Genomic DNA, 19,674 nt, shown 5'->3' with positions numbered 1-19,674 from the left:
TCTGAGCTCCTTGGGTCACCTGTCAATCTCCTTCTCTCTGGAGACCTCATGCAAACAGGACTCCCTTCCTAAGGGCCCTAAGGAGTTTGCTTCTTTCCCTGAACCACCCCAGCCCATAGTTCTGGAGATGAAGTGTCAAAAACCAAAAGAGGCAGATCCCTAGAGAAATGGAGGCAATCATCTTTAATTTTCAATCACAGCCACTGAAACTTACAATGCATTTAGCATTCTTGTCTTTCTCCAGGCTGCATCCTGCATATCCTGCTTTGGGAAGAACCAACACTCCAAGGACACTGGGAAGACACACGAGCTGCCCCTTCTCATTCTGTATGACAACCACCCCACCTGTCTGCTTAATTTGAAAGGATCTAGTTCTTAGGGGAAACAAAGGCAACAGTGGCCAAACTGACACTTACTCTGAAAAAGGTTCTTTATTCAGCTGGCTCTACCCTAAGGAAAGGCTGAGATTTATGCTACAGGCCTAAGAAGCGAGCTTATAAAAGGTCAGAAAAGAGGCCGGGTGCAGTGGCTCACACCTGTAATCCCGGCACTTTGGGAGGCCTAGGCAGGCAGATCACTTGAAGTCAGGAGTTTGAGACCAGCCTGGCCAACATGATGAAACCCCGTCTCTACTAAAAATACAAAACTTAGCTGGGCATGGTCTAGCCTGTCTGTAATCCTAGCTACTAGGGAGGCTGAGGCAGAAGAATCGCTTGAACCCGGGAGACAGAGGTTGCAGTGAGTTGAGATTGTGCCACTGCACTCAAGCCTGGGCGACAAAGCAAGACTCTGTCTCAAAAAAAAAAAAAAAAAAAGGCTCAGAAATTCCACCTAGAGAAAGCTCTGCTGTTACTAATGTTTGACTTAGACTTGCAGGTGAGGCTTTAGACGTTAGCACCTGTTTACCTTTGACATTTTGACCCAGCACTGAGCTTTTGGATCTGGGGAAAACCTCGCTCCACCTTTCTTCACCCCACCTCTACCCACCCCATCTTTCTTCACCCCACCTCCACCCACCCCACCATACACCTGTGCCAAGCTAAATGGAGTTCAGGTGCTGCTGGGCGCCAAGCTCTGCACCCTTGTTTCTTCCATCCTCTCTCGGGTGCCTGGGCTGGCAGAGCCAATATCTAAACACCTTCTCTGGGCTTCATATCTTGGAGCTCAGAGGCCGGCCACTGGTGCTGTGTGCCTTCCTCCCCAGGGTGAAGGCTGCCACAGCCAGGACCACAGCCAGGAAGACCCCAGCAGAGATGGCAGTGCTGTGATACCTCCCCTGGGAGCTGGCTGTCTCCTCCACATCAGCCACCAACACGTCTGGGAAGGAGAGGAGACCACAATAACAGACAGGGCACCAGGACAGAGCCTGGCAGAGGAGGAGAGGAAGACAAGTAAAGGCCGTGGCCCCCTGGGCATAGTAAAGGCAATCAGAACTGTTTGGTGGGAAAGGATAAAAAACTTGGAGAAGGAAGTGCTGAATGGGAAACTGAGGCCAGACCCCAATGGGCAGCTGACTGTCAGACTAGAGAGATTTCACGTTTATCAGCCAAGGAGAGTCAGGGAAGTTTTTCTTAGCAGGAACTGGGAACTGGGCTTTGGGAGAACAAATCTGGCCTGAGGCTCCAGATGAATGGGAGGGGAGAGAGTTGGGCATTTTAGACCAGCTGGGAAATGATTACAAGAGTCCCAGGTAAGAGGCCCCCAGGACGTGAGCTACTACGGCAGCTGCAGGGAACAGGAGGGAGAGGAGGGAAGTGAGCCTGTGCCCGCAGGCACCTTCGCCCTGCCCTGATGTCCTTTGCTCCTCACTCTGACCCCATTGCATGCACCATTCATGAGACTTATTCTGAATTGCATCTTTTCCTCCAAGACTTTATCTGCCTCCTGGTGCATAACAGTCCTTCATTAAACATGCATTGAATGAATGAACAAGTGAGGAAAGAGTCTGGAATCAGGTGGACATAAAGACGGCCTGAATAGGAATCAAGAGGAAAGAGCTGTCAAAGATGCCCCATGGGCAGCGCCCTGACCAAGGAGAGGGCTTGTGACAACTACTGCTGCCCCACCCACCCCCAACACCATGGCCACATCTGTTGACCTAGCCCCAGACTGGGCCAGAAATCCTGGGCATCACTCTGCAAACATTCATTCCCTCGTCCATGCCCACAACACAGAAGCACAGCCGCACAGCAACACAGCAGCACAGCCGCACAGCAACACAGCAACACAGCAGCACAGCCGCACAGCAACACAGCCGCACAGCCGCACAGCAACACAGCAGCACAGCCGTACAGCAGCACAGCCGCACAGCAACACAGCAGCACAGCCGAACAGCAACACAGCAGCACAGCCGCACAGCCGCACAGCATCACAGCAGCACAGCCGCACCGCACAGCAGCACAGCAGCGCAGCATCACAGCCGCACAGCAACAGAGCAGCACAGCAGCACAGCAGCAGATGCACTCCCTGTTCTGGAGAAGAAAAGTGACATAGCTTGTGCCCAGTAGAGCCTGCCAGCGATCAGGACAAATCCATGCAGTTGGTGTCCCCATGGCCCTGTCTAGACCCTGATGTCAACACGTCTGCTGTTACAGTTATTATCGTTGTGAGGAATACTGTCATCATTGGTGTTGTTAACATGGGTGACAACAACAGGAGTAACAAAAACTACCATTTACCAAGCACTCAATGACTTGCACCAGGAACAGGCTGAGGCAGTTTCACCAAAATTCCTTTATGTAAACCTCTCAACAGTGCTAAGAAGTAAGTATTGACATTTTCATTTTGCAGATGAGAAGCATGGATTCTGGGACGTCAGGTCTATGGGCCATCCAGGTCAGAACTCTCTTGACCTCGCCCTGCAACGGGTCCTCCAAGGACCATGAGCCTTGGGGGAGGCGGGAACCTGGTCTGATTCAACTCCGTATGACCAGGTGCAGCACAATGTAGGGTTCAATTTGAGTTGGAATATGACACCAAGAGGAACATCCCAAGTCCCCGAGTCAGGGGTCTGTGCCCCGGTGGACAGTGGGGTCTGAGAGCGACCACCTACCGAGGCTCCTCTTCTCGGCGTGGGGGGTTCTGCAGCTGGATGGGACCCAGGACGACGTCCACCTTTTCCAGGTAGGAGCCCACATCCCTCTTGGACCTCAACACACAGCCTCGGTAGCAGCGGGAAGAGGGGTCATACGCTCTGCACACCACCATTTTACAACGCAGGTACACGGAGGGGAAGCGGTTCAGGAAGTGGAAGGCCCTGAACCGGAAGCGGGCAATGCGAAGAGACGGCGAGGAGTAGGGTCCGTAGGTGTCATCCCTCACGCATCTGGAAGAGAACAGTAGCCCCTTAGCTCTCACCAAGGCCCGATTCTTCCTTCATGGCTCAGTTGTGCCAGGTGAGGAACTCCACAGCCTGTCCTCACTGCCCCTGCCTCCTGCACACCTCACCTTCCTTCTGTCAGAACGTGTGGATCAGACACTCACTGAGGGGCCTGCAGACAAATCCTGGCAGCTCCGGTACCTCACTGCCATCCTTAGGCAGCAAAGCCTGCGAGGGCTTTCCCGATAGACAAGCAGGTCCCATACTGCACAGTGGGTTGAGGCCTAATCCCACAATGACCACATGCTCCATGCACCCAGGTAAACCAGATGAGTCAGGGAAGTAGCTGGAGTTTGGAGCCCAGGAGCGGGACCCAGAGACAGGGCAGAAAAGTAAATGACCTTGCCTTCTCTCTCCTGGTGTCAGGGCCAGGCAAGGTCTCATTCGGCTGCACTCTGAGTACAGTGCCCTGGCCCTCCCTCTCCCAGGGCCTCTCTCTCCTGAGCCTCCTCAGCCTGCCCTGAGCCCCATGCAGCTGTACGTTCCACACTGGCCTGCGAACACTCCAGGAGCCCCTATACCGATATAAACCCCCTCCTCATTCCCTGGGGCACCTCCTCTCAGCAGGGGTCAGAGGGAAAATAACCTAAGGATATGCTTACAGGAATTTTCCTAAGATGGAAGAAGCAGCTCACACTAACCCAGTTATTATAGATTGGTGGGATTTTGAAGGGCATGGCAAAGAGAAAAGCCAGGAAAACTGGCCCACTGGCCTAGGATGGGCATTTCTTATGGGTGGTGGATGTGGTCTCCAGGGCAGTCTGGCTCAGCCTGGGAACCTGGCCAGGATCTGCTCCCCTCCTTCTGTCTTCTAGAGCCTCCTTCCTTCCTCCATAGGCAACCCAGATTCTCTCAAATACCAAGTTTTGTTTTTTGTTTTTGTTTTTGTTTTCACAGTAGCTCCCTTAGTGGCAAAGGAGGAAGCAAAAATAGCCAGAGGCTTGTTCAGAGGTGGGACACTTGGGAAAAAGGTCAGGGTCACTTAGAAGCCCCCGGGCAGTCATTGCATTTGCCGTAAAACCCTGCCATTCAGGGCTCCATGCAGACCAGAATGCCACAGTGAAGCCACAGCCATGACTCCACCTCAGAATCACTCAAGATTTTTTAAATGTAACATGCCCAAGCCCCACCAGGCCAAACAGAGAATGTATGGGTAGGGCCTGGGCAGGGTGTGTTTGGAGCCCCAGGTCATTCTAATGGACTTCCAGGTGGATGATCTTGTTGATGGCCAGGTGTAGCCAATAAGTCCCTGTGCTCCAGGTATAGCCAGGGTACATCTACCCCTGCACACACATCCCCGTCTTCCCAGCAAATTGCATTGTCATATAGAAATGGCAGGATTTGACCAGAAAGAATCCTTTGGCAAGGAAGAACTAAGGTCACCCACTCATTTTCATTAATGTCAATCAATTCACACAAATTCAAAAGTCACCTTATGACTATTTGTACAAAGGGAATCTGGTTAAGCTTTCTCCCCTCCTCTCAGCCACCAAGGGGGCTGCTGTGAATTGAGCAAGCTGCATAGACTGTAAACAAGGTGAGCCTCAACACCTGCCTACTGAACTGACATATGTTCACACTGTGCCTGGAAAGAGGTGCTATGTTTAGCATATCAAGAGGGTGTCGAATTGAATCTGCCCACCTCTAATTCCTAGTAGAACTCTTTATCCTATTGGTATAAATTCTCTTGGAAGGCAATGGCTACTGAAGTGTCCAGGTCTATATTGTAAGCCAAGAAGTGTGGTACACACCCATCAACAGAGACTTCAGAGGGGGCTGGAGTTGCACATCATGGTGTCGTCATGAGTGCAGAAGAGTCAAACCCCACTTCACCCACATGCGGTCATCCAGGGAAGCTGGGCTATGGTAGAGCAGCCCAGCCTGCACACCCTCTGGCCCCAGCCTGACATCTCTGGCCTGACCTCTGCACCTCCTGAGCTTGACTGGAACCCGTGGACTCCCAGAGCTTCTATTCCCAGGCTGAAGGAGGGCAGCAGGGCTCCTGCCATCTTCAGTGCACATTCCTGGTGGACCACCTGCCGCACACTCTCTGTGCTCAGTGCCACATCCACTCTCTCTCATCCCATCCTCCCAACAGCCTTATGATGTGCGTGTCATTATCCCCACTTGACAGGCGAGCAACTGGTCCATACAGGTGCTTTCACTGGCCCAGAATCATGCAACTGGCACGTGGCAGAGCTGGCATTTCAACCTTGGTCTGCTCCAAATCAATGCTTTTCCCACTATACGCAGGTCTTTTTAACCGTATGGCTGGAGTTCAGTCACCTAGAGTCTGATCACAGTTTACAGCTAACCTGCTGAGTGAACACTGCTGAGCTGTTCTATTCTCCAGACACCCATCTCCCCAGATGTTAACTGGAGATGATACATGGTCATCCTACCTGATGAGAAATCAGGGATGTGATACAGAACACAGAGTAAAAGCACCTCAAAGGTAAAAGCTACAGGACATCACTACATGTAGAAAGGGATCCAGTTAAGCTGGAAGTACTGGGAACTGCAGTTCATCAAAATTTGCATTCTTCAAGCCTTTGGGGCTACTCATGTTTGAGTTATCAAGTAAAGGTTTAAGGCCATCGCATAAAGACACTCCTTACCCACTCCGGATTAGATCATAAGTCAAAGACGTGAAGTCATTGGAGTATGGTGATGCCACGCAGGTGTCCACAAACAAGGTCAGTACAGCATCAGAATGGAGGATTTCAGCCTGAACATACAAGTCCTGGTTCAGGTCCACGTAGTAAGGGCGGCTGGTCACAGGATACAAGAAAGATGAGGAAGTATAAAAGGAAATGTTCACGTCAAAATTGCCATACTGGACTTCCTCGACCTGGATGGTGTCATTAGCAATGTACATGGTGTCGACCCAGGTGTTCTGAAGCATTCTGCAGCTGACGTGAATACGGAGGTCTGTCCTCCTCTTGATGATGCCACCTGAGACAGCTGCTGTGAGGAAGTTGGAATAGTCGATGGTGTCATTGTCTGCCTAGGAGAGGCAGGCAAGAGAGCAGAGTCAGGCACATGTCACCTGCTAAGGGAATTCCATAGCTGATTTGGGTGTGAATGAGAGGGACATGACTCAACAAGACTTCCACCCCTCCCAGAACCACTCAGAGATGGCCATGGCACGTGCCTATCCTTTGGCTATGAGCCAGCACAGGGTGCCAGAGCTTACACTCTGGGTCCAGGTCTGGGGAAGACCCACAGGAAGGGGTTCTACCTTGTCCACCTGCTCTTAGCGTACATTTTCTGACTTTAAACTGTCTTAAAAATTTTTTTTTGCTTTATATTTCAGTGCCAACAGTTGTCACAATAAACCGTATGACTTAAACCATACGACCGCAATAAACCCTTTTGTCAGGCCTCTGAGCCCAAGCCTGCACATATACATCCAGATGGCCTGAAGTAACTGAAGAATCACAAAACAAGTAAAAATGGCTGGTTCCTGCCTTAACTGATGACGTTACCTTGTGAAATTCCTTCTCCTGGCTCAGAAGCTCCCCCACTGAGCACCTTGTGACCCCCGCCCCTGCCCGCCAGAGAACAACTCCCTTTGACTGTAATTTTCCACTACCTACCCAAATCCTATAAAACGGCCCCACCCCTATCTCTCTTCGCTGACTCTCTTTTTGGACTCAGCCCACCTGCACCCAGGTAATTAAAAAGCTTTGTTGCTCACACAAAGCTTGTTTGGTGGTCTTTTCACACGGACGCACATGACAGTATGACCCTTCTTACTCTTTCAAAGATGGTCTCAAGTGCTTTCCATTGAACCCTGTACATTAACATGATCATTTGCATGGATGTCACATTTGCCTGTGGTGCCTACGATGGAGGTAAATTCTGAATCCACTCCAAATAATGAACATGGAGTGCAGATTTATTTCTTGGTCAGAAGAAGCAGTTCTAATTTTAGATAAAAATTCACTATCGCAGGCCAGCCTGGTGGAGCTGTGGGAAGCTCCAGCCATGGATGGCACAGCCCTACTTCTGTGTCTTAGACCCGCAGCTCATGGCCATATGGTTCTGGGCAAGTGGCTTACCTTCTGCAAGCCTCCGTTGCCTCATAATTAAGTGGGAATAAAGTTGTCCTGAGAATTTTAAAAGTTATATAGCACACTTAGTTCAGTGTCTGATATCTGTATGAGCTGTTAATAATACTATATCAACTCTTAGGCTCAGGACCAGGGGCACTGGGGGTTGCAAAGATGAACAAAACATTGGCCCTGCCCCTGAGGCACTCAGTGTGATAGGCAATATGGTTATTTAAAGAAATAGAGGAGGCCAGGAGCAGTGGTTCATGCCCGTAATCCCAGCGTTTGGGAGGCCAAGGCAGGAGGATCACTTGAGCTCAGGAGTTCGAGATCAGCCTGGGACACATAGCAAGATCCCACCTCTACAAAAAAAATTTTTTTAATTAGCTGGGTGTGGTGGTGCATGCCTATAGTCCCAGCTACTCTGGAGGCTGAGGCTGGAAGATCGCTTAAGCCCAGGAGTTCAAGTCTGCTGTGAGCTATGATGCACCCCTGCCTGGGCATCCAGCCTGGGCAACAGAATGAGAACCTGTCATTAAAAAATTAAAATAAAATAAAAATAAATAAATGAGTGGAGGAATAAGAATGTGGCGTGTGCTGTGCATGATCAGCCAAGTTAGAAGAAACAGGGCTGACAGAGTTGTCTGGCCGCTCCAAACGGGTGTGAATGGGTGTGAACGAGTGTGAATGGGTGTGAACGGGTGTGAATGGGTGTGAAGGGCCCTCAGCGGGGCCGCTCAGGCAGTCTCCAGGCTGCGCACTTGGCATAGGAACAATGGTCACCTTCAGTGGACTGACTTCCACTGACCAAACTCACAGCAAGCCAGAACCCAACACAATTAAGGCCAGGCCTTCAATGGGGGAGTATGACAAGGACCAATCACAGCATCTGCCACTTGTAGGGTGACTAACTGTCCTCATTTGCCTGGGAGTGAGGGGTTTCCTGGAACGTGGGACTTTCTATGCTAAAATCTGCAAAGTCCCAGGCAAACCACAGAAATCTGTGGTAGGGGCTGTTGAAAACTTCAGTATAATCATAGTTGCAGCCACCTTCAAGCCTGTAGAGAAGGGACACACCATATTGGCTTCACTTTCACCCAAAATTGGATGCAGGGGGCCATCTTAGATGGTGATAGCTCAACAAATGGTAGCTGCAGAGGCCAGCTGACTGTGGAGCTAATGAAGCTGAAGCTTTTGGGCCCCCTCTTCCCCGCCTACTGCAATGTGCAGGCCTCCTCCAAGGCCTAGCAATGTGTTTGCACAGCCATACGTTTTTGCAAAGTTTATAAAAGTTCATAGATATTGCATTCTTTGACTTAATGAGGCCCCTGCCCATCTCAACACCTGCCCCTCACCCCCAACCCTAACTGTATAAGCTTCAGGCCCTGCAAAATCTGGAGCTGCTCCAGGAGCTGCTGTTGTTATTGCTGATGGGAGTGGCGGTCTGCCAGAAGCCCTCTCTGCTGGACACAGCTGGAGATACTCTGCCTGCTCAGCTTCCTTCTTCCTATTTGGAAGTAGCTGCAGCCATATCATAGCACCAAAGGTTTTTTATCTTCCTTTATTCCAATTATGTCCTGATTATGCCAAAATCATAATTTCTTCATCCCCAGAATTCAAGAAGCACAGGACATACCGCTCTAAGAAAGCTTGTGCACTGGGAAATGGAATGGGAAGCCCCAGGCTTACCTGCTTGAAGGTGCCGCAGCCTGAGTAGGGAATTGTGAATATCACCAGGTTCGGCGTTATCTGGGGCCGACACTCGTAGTATCCATTCCAGGTGGAAATGACAAGGTCACTGGCAGAAAAGCCCAAGGATTGGAGATAGCTCCTGCTCACACTGGCTTGCATGTGATTTGGCAGACAGAGCAGGTCTGATAGACAAGGACAGATAAGGCACTCAGTCACTGCCCCAGACTCCACAAGTCCTACGGGGCCAGAGGCTGTTTCCACTTAAAAAGTGCACAGACCAGGGTGGCTGACAGGGAGGGTCAGCACTTAGGATGTGGGCATAGACCTCACTGCAATCCCCCAAGGACCCAAGGGTCAAGTCAGCCCCATCCTTATGAAAGCCCAAGGAGAGCATGTGGACTCAGGATTTCTCTGATGGAGAATTGGAGGCAGGATTTTTAAATAAGTGGTATGTTTGGCCAAGTTACCATTTATCTATAAAGTAAAGTAACTGTATGATCAAATTGTGGGAATGTCATGAAACAAGGTCGTTTAGCCATGAAGCAAGTCAGTCTTTAATTCTGACTGCATAAGAGACCCTGGATGTCACCTTGCCTGGCCCTTGGCCAATCTACATATCAGTCCATACAGCAACTCAAATCATGGCCATACAGGCTCTGCTGGAAGTGTCTGAGTGACCTTATCTCAGCCACTTCCAGCCACCCAGCTCAGTCCGTCTTCAGATAGAAACCAAATGTGTTAGGTCTCAGGCCATGGCCACAGTGTCCCACACTCTGAGAAGGTCACAAGGTTTCAAGCCAAGAGGTCACCTCTGCCTTTGGCACTGACTCATCACTCTCCGCTAAGAGCATCATCTGGGACCCTCTACTTAGTCTCTGCTGACCACAGTAAGACCAATCATCACCCATCAGCCAGTTCTAGCCCTGACTTTATTTCTGGGCAGCCAGAGTCCCGAGTCCCACTGCTCCTGGTCCCTTTCAGCTGAAAATCAAGCCCTGGTGACCTGAAAGGGTTCCTTCATTTCTTGTTTCACAGCGACAGGACAGTTGAGCCACAGATGCTCTCAGGATGTCCCCAGTCCCAACAGAGCATTTCCACAAGGGGACTTACTGGTGCTGTCATTGGAGGGACTGGAGTAGTACTCAGCCCGGAACCCTCTCCTTGTGATGCTGTGGTCACTGATGAAGCGAATGGACATGAAGTTGGAGGAAGAAGTGAAGGAGCCTCTGGCCCCATCACAAACTCGAGCAATGAGAGGGGAACTGCGGTAGGGGCCATCGAAAACTTCAATATAATCATAGTTGCAGCCACCTTCAAGCCTGCAGAGAGAGGACACACCATTTGGCTTCATTTCCTCCCAGAATTTGACGCAGGGGGTCAGATCTCAGGGTGGGGTCACACCTCTGTGCCAGAAACTCTGACAAAGTTCATCGATGAAAGCCATAGGTCTCCTTGGCTGGGCGCAGTAGCTCACACTTATAATCCCAGCACTTTGGGAGACCAAGGCAGGTGGATCATCTGAGGTCATAAGTTCGAGACCAGCCTGGCCAACGTGGTGAAACCCTGTCTCTACTAAAAATACAAAAATTAGCCGGGCGTGGTGGCACAAGCCTGTAGGGTGAGCGAGGCTACTCAGGAGGCTGAGGCAGGAAAATCACTTGAACCAAGGAGGCAGAGGTTGCAGTGAGCCGAGATCGTGCCACTGCACTCCAGTTTGGGTGACAGAGTGAGGCCCGGTCTCAAAAAATAAAAAGAAAAAGAAAAATTGAAAAAAAAGAAAGTCATAGGTCTCCTTAAATCAAGAGTCTCATCTTCCCTCAACCTCCATGCCTGGGTCTTAGTCCTGCCCTTTGCGATCACACATATGAAATCTACAGCCCCTCACCTGTCAGCCCTTTACATCAGGAAAGGAAGGGCTCGCATCCTGATTTAGACCATTTTTCTTCCATCGAAAAGTCCCTAGTGCCCCCACAGAATAAAATCAATATGCGTGAATTCATAGTGAGAGAAATAAATAATTGAATAAATATATATTGGGCAAGTCAAATAATCTCTCTAAACCTTTTCCTATTTACAAAGGCAAAGTAATCTGATCCATGCACGCTGAAGAGGGCTATGGTGAAGCTCAAATAAAACAACATACAGAAAAGGGCTTTGTAAAATGTCACAAATGGTGATGGTCATTGCTATCAAGATGCTGGTTAAAGAACCAGTCATGGTCAACCTTTTCCCATAGGACTGCATCAGCTTTAAGTGCAATCTTTGTATTGTAATGACAAAGAGAATAAAATGATGTATCTTTTGCAAAATCCCAAATGAATCGCTAAAGCAGAGACTCCAAAGCCCACTGCAAACAGAAATCAACAGGGAAAACTATTTTGTTCAACAGTGGCTGTTAGAGAAGAAATTAGTGTAGCCCCTTGTTCAGGACACTAGAAAACACTGGTGCCTCTTCACAGTCAGCTGGGCCACCCGCCTCCTTGGATAAATCATATATTAATGTACTTTTGACATCAGGCATGGTGGCTCACACCTGTAATCCCAGCACTTTGGGAGGCCGAGGTGGGAGGATAACCTGAGGCCAGGAGTTGAAGACCAGCCTGGCCAATATGGTGAAACCCCGTCTCTAATAAAAATACAAAAATTAGCCAGGCATTGTGGCATGTGCCTGTAAGCCCAGCTACTTGAAAGGCTGAGGCAGGAGAATCGCTTGAACCCGGGAGGCAGAGGTTGCAGTGAGCCGAGACCGTGCCACTACACTCCAGCCTGGGTGACAGAGCGAGACTCCATGTCCGGAAAAAAAAAGAAAGAAAGAAAGAGAGAGAAAGAGAGAGAGAGAGAGAGAAGAGAGAGAAAGAAAGAAAGAAAGAAAGAAAGAAAGAAAGAAAGAAAGAAAGAAAGAAAGAAAGAAAAGTGCTTTTAGTAATGTCCTCTCTGCTTAAAACGATGATTTCTACTTATGATTGGATGCAGAGCAGATACCCTACCCTCTGGAGCAGCAATTCCTCCATCTCTGCCCGACCCCTGGGGAATTCACATGAAGAAAGGAATGGGTGGAGAAAAAGGGTTCCACAAAACAGATACAATTGTTCTTTTTGTTTTGTTTTGTTTTCCTGAGACAGGGTCTCATTTTGTTCCACAAGCTGGAGTGCACTGGCGCTATCATAGTTCCCCACAACCTTCAACTCCCAGGGCTCTGGCAATTCTCCCACCTCAGCCTCCTGAGTAGCTGGGACTACAGGTGCAGGCCACCACACCCAGCTAATTTTTGTACTTTTTTGTAGAGATGGGGAGTCTCCCTATATTGCTCAGGCTGGTCTTGAACTCCTGCATTCAGGTGATCCTCCTGCCTCGGCCTCCCAAAGTGTTGGGATTACAACCCTGAGGCAGCATACCTGGCCAGTGTGGTTGTTAATAGGATTATTAGTGCTATTATTGCCCCTAAGTCTATCATTACTACTTAACAACCATCTTTTCCACTGGACAACATTTTGTAAATATTTTCACATCTCTCTCCCTCTCTCTCCTCTCTGTTTCTCGTGACCTTCCCAGTAACCAGTGAGGTGAGGAAAGCAGGTATTTTATTCCCCTCTTTTGACTGAGGCTCAGGAAAGTTGAGTGACTTCCTGTGGTCACACAGCAAATTGGTGGCAGACCTAGGACTTGAAACCAGAGCTTTTGTCCACTCCAAGGCTCTCGTGCCCCCTCCCCAACTCTCCACGGGATGCCTCTGGGCTAGGTCAAAAATGTCTCTCAGCAAACTTCTCTCCTGACGTTCTAAGCACCATTTATTCCCTCTTGAAAGGTCTGTGGGGCCCCAAGGCATTCTTCTGGGTGCACACTTAAGCACCATTTATTCCCTCTTGAAAGGTCTGTGGGGCCCCAAGGCATTCTTCTGGGCGCACACTTACTGGACATCTCTGAAGATCACAGTCACACGGTAGTTGTTTTGCACCTCAATGTCCCACACACACTTGGCATTGTTTGGATAGTTTCCCGGATAGAATGGGCTGGAAAAGCCCCCTGATGGTTGGGATAGGAAGCCTCCGCAGGAATAATCTGCTGTCAGGACAAAAAGTGGGAATGTCGGTGACCCCCAGAGCACACTGCACAGTCTACCTGCGGACTACTTTAAATTTAAATCACTTTAAAATTTTAAAAAATAATTCCCAAGACAGAAACCAAGTAAGAGCAAGAGGTGGCCTAGATCTGGACCGTCCACTGATGGCTGGCAGGGCACTCTTGCAGGGAGACCACTTTGGGGGAAGCCATCTCCTCCCCAGCCCCATTGTCACTGAGGAAATGGGAAGGGGAATTTCCAGGCCACTCTGCCACAGACTTGTCAGGGAGCTCAGAACTTACTGTTTGGACGGGTGATGTTGAGAAAAGGAGCTGTTGACAAAAAGAAAAGATCAGGATCAGTTTTCTGGCATCCCTGACACAGCTGTCAACTGCTCATGAGCTGTGCAGATGCTGTGCCAAGCCCGAGTCCACAGGGAGGAGCTGGACACAGGCCTTGCCCTTGGGGAGCTCACTTGCCCTTGGGGAGGTCTGGAGGAGAGCGAATCCCAGCACACTGGGAAAAGGATGAGATTGACCAAAGCCTGGGGAAGGAGAGGAGCCTGGGAGTCTGGCCCCTGCCCCAGATGGAGTGGGGGAAAAAGGGCAGTAATTAGGGGGCAGGCAAAGAGGTAGAAACGGGGTGTCCCAGGCAGAGGAACAGCAGGTGCAACTGCACCTGGGTGGAATAGATTTGGGGACCTCCGTGTAGATGGAGCAGGCAGAGGATGGGGAGAGGGCACCAAGCATAGGGAGCAGATCATGGGGAGCCCTGGCAGTCATGCTGTGCTGAGGAGGGGAGTCACCACCAGAAGACCCTGAGGAATCACTTGAAGGGGCTGCACAGTGGAGAATGGATGGGAGGGGACAGGCCTGAAGCTGCTGCTATGGGAGGCCAGGAGGGGATGACAAAGCAAGCAGGGGGCGGGGCGGTGGGGGGTGTTGGAGAGGTGCCAGGGCCATGCTGGGAACACTCAGAGCAGCTCAGGGGCAGGCAGGGAGGAGCTCTGCGATGCAGTGGGCCCCATTTGGCCAACACTGGTCAGGGTCTGGTGTCTGTGAGGACAGTCAAATCTGACAGGTGGCGGGCCTCGCCTCGGGACTGACTGGAGATCCTAATCTTAGGTGGGTCAGGCCACTGAAGCACAGAGAGGGGCACACTATCCTGGTGGCCGGCAGGGGAGGGGACAGGGGCTGTAGAGGATGGTACCTCAGATGAACTCCTTGGAGAGTGAGCAACATGCCCTGCACAGTCTAGGCAGCAGTAATGGAGAGACCTGGAGACCAGGGAAGTGGAATGGGAATCGGGGGTACTTACCAGGTGTTGATAGCTGGTTTCCTGAAAAAGGAATAGAAAAAAAGCATAGGTCACAGACATGTGGCTTGGAGGAGGGGCCGGAATGAGGCAGAGATACACTTACATGGCCCATAACCTGACCCCCTTCGGCGAGGGTCCCCAGGTCCACCCAGCAATTGCTATTGAGAAGCCTTCCCAGCTTCCCCAGATGCTCCCTAAGTCCCGTCATACTTGTGGTCATCAGGATTACAGCTGAGGTCATAACACCCATCACTCTCTCCTTGACCATGATTGTTCTAAAACCATACCAATTGTCACCAGTAGCAAGTACTATCATAGACACCCCGACTCAACAGTCAAGGAAACTGAAGCATAAAGAAGTAAAATCATTGCTGGAGGTCCTTTAGTCAGATGAGTGTTCAGCATAATGGCCCTGGGTCCAGAAACTGGCCAAAGATAAAGCAGCCCCCTGCATGCTCTTCTGGAGTGCGCAGGCCACGAGGACACAATGACCAGCTCCTGCCTGGGCCACAGACACCATCAGCCACTGGCCTTAAGCTCTCGCTTTATAGCAAGTTACAGGTGAAATGGGCCTTCCATGGCATTGGGCCATACCTGAGCAGATGACACCAGCATCTTCACGGTGATTACAGTTGTGGGAGAACCAGCCTCGGTTCCGGCACTGCCAGAGAGTGGATTCCGTCCCTGAGCACTCTACATCGTCCAGGGTGATGGGGCCAGAGCCAGAGCCAAAATACGCATTTCCAAGGGCTGAAACTGCACGTCCACATCCTAGCTGTCTGCAGACCACCTCAGCTTCCTGAATGGTCCAGGAGTCATCACAAACTGTCCCCCAGGTGCCACCATGGTAAATTTCTACACGCCCGGCACATAGACCATAGGATGAATTTAAATTGACCAACCTCAAGGTGGCATCTGAAAGACACATTAACTGAGAGATCATGGCCATGTCCCACAACAAATGTCCCACAACAAACCTCAAAGGCCAAGCATCCCACAGGCCTTTTCCCACCTCCAAAGTCGCCAAATAGAAATGTGGAAAAGCTGGGGTGGAGGTACTGGACCGCTCCATGCAGAGCTGAAAGGGGCTCTAGACATCGCCAAGCTCAGATCCCCTCACCTCCAGACGGAGAGGGGTGGCTCTGAAGGAGAGTCACCAGGTCCCCCGGAGAGTTGGTGGCAGACCCAAGGCCAGGTGTGACCCCCAGTCTGCACCCTTTGCTGCCTTCCCAAGGGCCTGCCCACACAGTCAGTGCCAAGAGAAAGAGAATGGGCCGTGCATCGCTGAGGCCCTTCTTGGATTTCCTTGGGGAACCATGGTGCCCCCAAAGAGGCAGCTGGGTAAATCCACCAAGCCTCATAGGCATGGTCTAGTGTGCACTTACCGCTTGGGAAGGAGTTATACCAAGCCAAAAAGCCAGTGTTTTGGAAACTGATGTCACTTCGAAAGTGAATGGTCATTCGGTTGTAAGAAGATGTAAATATTTGCCTGGTATCATTACAGATTTTCCCCAGCAGGAGACTGCTATTCAATGATCCATCAAAGATTTCAACATAATCAAAACTGCAGTTATGGTGTGCCTCCAACCTGTATGGAGAAAATGTATTCAAGTCAACATTGAAATTCCTATTGCCCCTCCATTTTATAAATAGTTTGCACTTTACGAGGGATGCCATTGAATACAGATTTTTCTTCTAGCTCTTCCTCAATTAAGTCAAAGGACATCAGTGTTCCCTGATGCTTTATGGTAGGAATCAAAGCCACCAAAAGCTTGTCCACGGCACATGAGAGTGAAAAGCATCCCAGCCCAGGACACAGTCTAAACCAGTGGGTGTACTGCAGAGGAACTCACCCCTCACCAGATGACCAGGCATTACTTACTTCAGATTACTGAAGCCCAGGTTTATGCGATAACCAGAATTCACTTCTATTTCCCAAACACACTTAGCATTGTTGGGGTAGTATGCAGGGTAGGATGGGCTGGACAATGTCCCACTGGCATAGAATAAGAAGCCACCACAATTTGAAGAGGGTCCTAGAGAGGAGAGAGGGGACATCTCCATTGTACCAGGTCTTCAGGTATTTTGTGACAAGCAATCATCTGTGTAAGTATCATCCAGTTTCATCTTCTGCACTTTATAACATGACTTAACTTTCCCTGTAAACAAGTCCCCTCTCTTGGGCCTGGTTCTAGGTGGCCCAATATTAGAAGCTTTGATTCAAGTCCCTGCTTTCCCTGTTAGGCCTGGACAGCAACCCTCTGGGAGGAGGTGACCCAAGCTTCAGAGGGAGCATGTGTCACCTCTAGCAAAAATGCCAAGAAAGCAACAAAGTGACAGCTATCATTGTTCAGTCAGCTACAGACATGGACATGGGATAGTCCTGGCTGAACACAGTGCTGACCCGTGGAGAGCACTCCATAACACAGTGTGTTCCCTAGCATCTTCCATGAGCACAGGACTCTGCCAATTCACAAGTAGCACAACGTTGGGTTAGGAGCAGGGTTTCTGCAACAAGAAGCCTGGGTTTGCATCTTGGCTCTGCCTCTATCAGCTCCGTGATCTGGAGCCAGTTACTTAACCTCTCTGCCTCAGTTTCCTCATCAGAAAAATGAGAGTGGTAATGGCATCTGCCTCATCTGTCTGATGAGGGTATTAAAAAAGATATGTATATATGAACATTTATACATAAACATAAGATAGGTTTCTATGTCTATATAAACTCTTAGAGAGTGCCAGGCACATAAGCACCCAGCAATATTAGCTATTGTTATTTATCAGAAAAGGATAAATACTAAGTGGTCAAACATTTTGTTGGTTGGTTTATAGTAATAAAAACTTTTTAAAAACATGTGCACACTCAGTGATAGAAATTAAAACGTCTTCTTTTTTTTTCTTTTTCATAACTCTTTGTTTACTTTTTCCAAGGGGATAAGTCCATGGTTTTTAGCATACTGAGAGCTCTGAAATCACCACAGTCAATTTTAGATTATTTTCATCACCCCAAAAAGAAACCCTGTACTCATTAGGAATCACTCCCCATTTCTTCTCAACACCCTCCATTCCTGGCACCCACTGATCTACTTTTCTGTCTCTATAGATTTGCCTATTGTGGACATTTCATATAAAACAAATTGTACAATATGGTAGGTTTTTTTGACTGACTTCTCAATGTGTTTTCAAAGTTCATCATGTTGTAGCATAAATCAATATTAAATTCTTTTTTTGTTTTGTTTTGTTTTTTTTGAGATGGAGTTTCGCTCTTGTCACCCAGGCTGGAGTGCAGTGGCACAATCTCAGCTTACTGCAACCTCCGCTTCCCGGGTTCAAGCGATTCTCCTGCCCCAGCTTCCCAAGTAGCTGGGATTACAGCCGCCCACCACTACACCCAGCTAATTTTTGTATTTTTAGTCGAGACAGGGTTTCACCATGTTGGCCAGGCTGGTCTCGAAGTCCTGACCTCAGCCGATCCGCCCATCTTGGCCTCCCAAAATGCTGGGATTACAGGTGTGAGCCACCGCACCCGGCCACTATTAAATTCATTTTTATTGCCAAATAATACTCCACTGCATGGACATATCATATTTGTTTCTCGATTCACCATGATGGACATTTGCATTGCATTCACATTTGGCTACTATGAATAAAGCTGTCCTGAATATTCACATACAAGTTTCTGTATGGACATATGTTTTCATTTCTCCTGGGTATATGCCTAGGAATACAATTGGTGGGTCATATGGTGACTCCAGGTCTAACCTTCGAGGAGCCACCAAACTGCTTCTCAAAGTGGCTGTACCATTTTACATTCCCTGCAGCCGTGCATAAGGTTTCCAATTTCTCCACATCCTCATCAACACTTGCTATTATCTGGCTTTTTGACTACAGCTCACCTACTGGGTGTTTCATTTGCATGTCCCTGATGGCTAATGACATTAAGCATCTTTCCAATGCCTTCTCTGCTATCTGTGAATCTTCTGTAGAGAAATATCTTTCAGGTCTTTTGCTCATTGTTCAGTTGGGTTATTTGACTTTTTAATCATTGACTACAAGAGTCACTTATATATCCTAGGTACAAGTCCCTTATGAGATAGAAATACATTCTCCCATTTGATGGGAAGACAGTGTTTCTTGAAGATCATGTGGCCTGCCCTCCCTTTCTATTTCTACACTGGGAAATAATTAAGGATAAAGTCAAACTTTCAGAGACAAGGATACGAGTTACATATTTCTAATCATTAAATATAAATGGTTATAAAATATGCTATTGTATATAGTCACTTAACATTATAAAATATAATTGGAAACAATGTTTTTGCCCCACAATTAGTAACCGTTTAACTAAATGATGATATATCTATACAGTGGAAAATCATATAGTCATTAAACCTTCTTCTATACAAATAATTTCAATGCTATAAAAATGCTAATTTTAAGGTCATGAAAAAAGTATTATATACACTTAAATGAAAATGATGGGTTATACAATGGGATATAAAGCATGCCATACTGTGTGTGTGTGTGTTTGTGGGTGTGTATACAGTGTATGGAATGTATGCCAAAATGCCAACAGTAATTATGTATTTATTCATTAATTTATTCACTCATTCATTCACTCATTTATTCCTTCAATAAACAGTTCTTGAAAGGCAGACACAATGCTAGATAATAAGGATACATTATGAAAAAGGCAGACATGGCCCCTGCCTTCAGGAAATGCAGTTTGGCAGAAAAGATAAACATGATCTTTTGCAAATATATTTCCAATTAGCTAATTCTCAAGATTAAAATCTTTCTGCAGCCTCCCTACCTTTAGGTTAAAGATGGGAGTCTTAACCCACCCACAAGGCCCTGAATGATCTGGCCTCACCCGACAGATTTCCTGCAGTCCCTCCTTGCCCCCACCCCACCCTCCTTCAAAGAGCCAAGCTCCTTCCCACCCTAGGGCCTTCAAAGCATTCCTTCTGGTTAGAAGACACTTCAGCAAATGAACCTGCTCCTGTATTAACTCCCAGCTTAAATGTCACTTCCATAAGGAACTTCCCCTAACTCCCCAATCAAGGAAGATCTCTACTAATACTTCCTCTTTGCACACTGAACTTTTCCTTGGAAACAGTTGTCACAACTGTAATTTTCTAGTTGGTTGTGTATAAAATAATATTGTGAGCTCT

At 48.6% G+C, this 19,674-nt stretch overlaps 1 protein-coding gene across 2 annotated transcripts in view; it reads right to left on the bottom strand.

The window, feature by feature from the left end:
• Positions 1–2,585: 2,585 nt before the first annotated feature.
• The window catches only part of DMBT1 (deleted in malignant brain tumors 1), a 71,075-nt gene continuing 53,986 nt past the window's right edge, over positions 2,586–19,674 (bottom strand). The window contains exons 38-47 of one of the 2 annotated variants that reach the window (XM_024346655.3): positions 16,386–16,539; positions 15,889–16,091; positions 15,098–15,418; positions 14,504–14,524; positions 13,489–13,518; positions 13,038–13,185; positions 10,237–10,445; positions 9,124–9,308; positions 5,998–6,386; positions 2,586–3,325 (exon numbers count right to left, since the gene is read on the bottom strand). In XM_024346655.3, coding sequence (XP_024202423.3) covers positions 3,049–3,325; positions 5,998–6,386; positions 9,124–9,308; positions 10,237–10,445; positions 13,038–13,185; positions 13,489–13,518; positions 14,504–14,524; positions 15,098–15,418; positions 15,889–16,091; positions 16,386–16,539 — 1,937 coding nt within the window. In that variant the 3' untranslated portion in view covers positions 2,586–3,048. Of the gene's footprint in view, positions 3,326–5,997; positions 6,387–9,123; positions 9,309–10,236; positions 10,446–13,037; positions 13,189–13,488; positions 13,519–14,503; positions 14,525–15,097; positions 15,419–15,888; positions 16,092–16,385; positions 16,540–19,674 lie in introns of both variants that reach the window. The other variant, XM_024346654.3, reaches the window with a different exon arrangement.

This window comes from Pan troglodytes, chromosome 8 (genome assembly GCF_028858775.2).
Source record: "Pan troglodytes isolate AG18354 chromosome 8, NHGRI_mPanTro3-v2.0_pri, whole genome shotgun sequence".
Taxonomy (NCBI): domain Eukaryota; kingdom Metazoa; phylum Chordata; class Mammalia; order Primates; family Hominidae; genus Pan; species Pan troglodytes.
The sequence above is the reverse complement of the archived record's forward strand: the minus strand, read 5'-3'. Positions and strand labels throughout refer to the sequence as shown.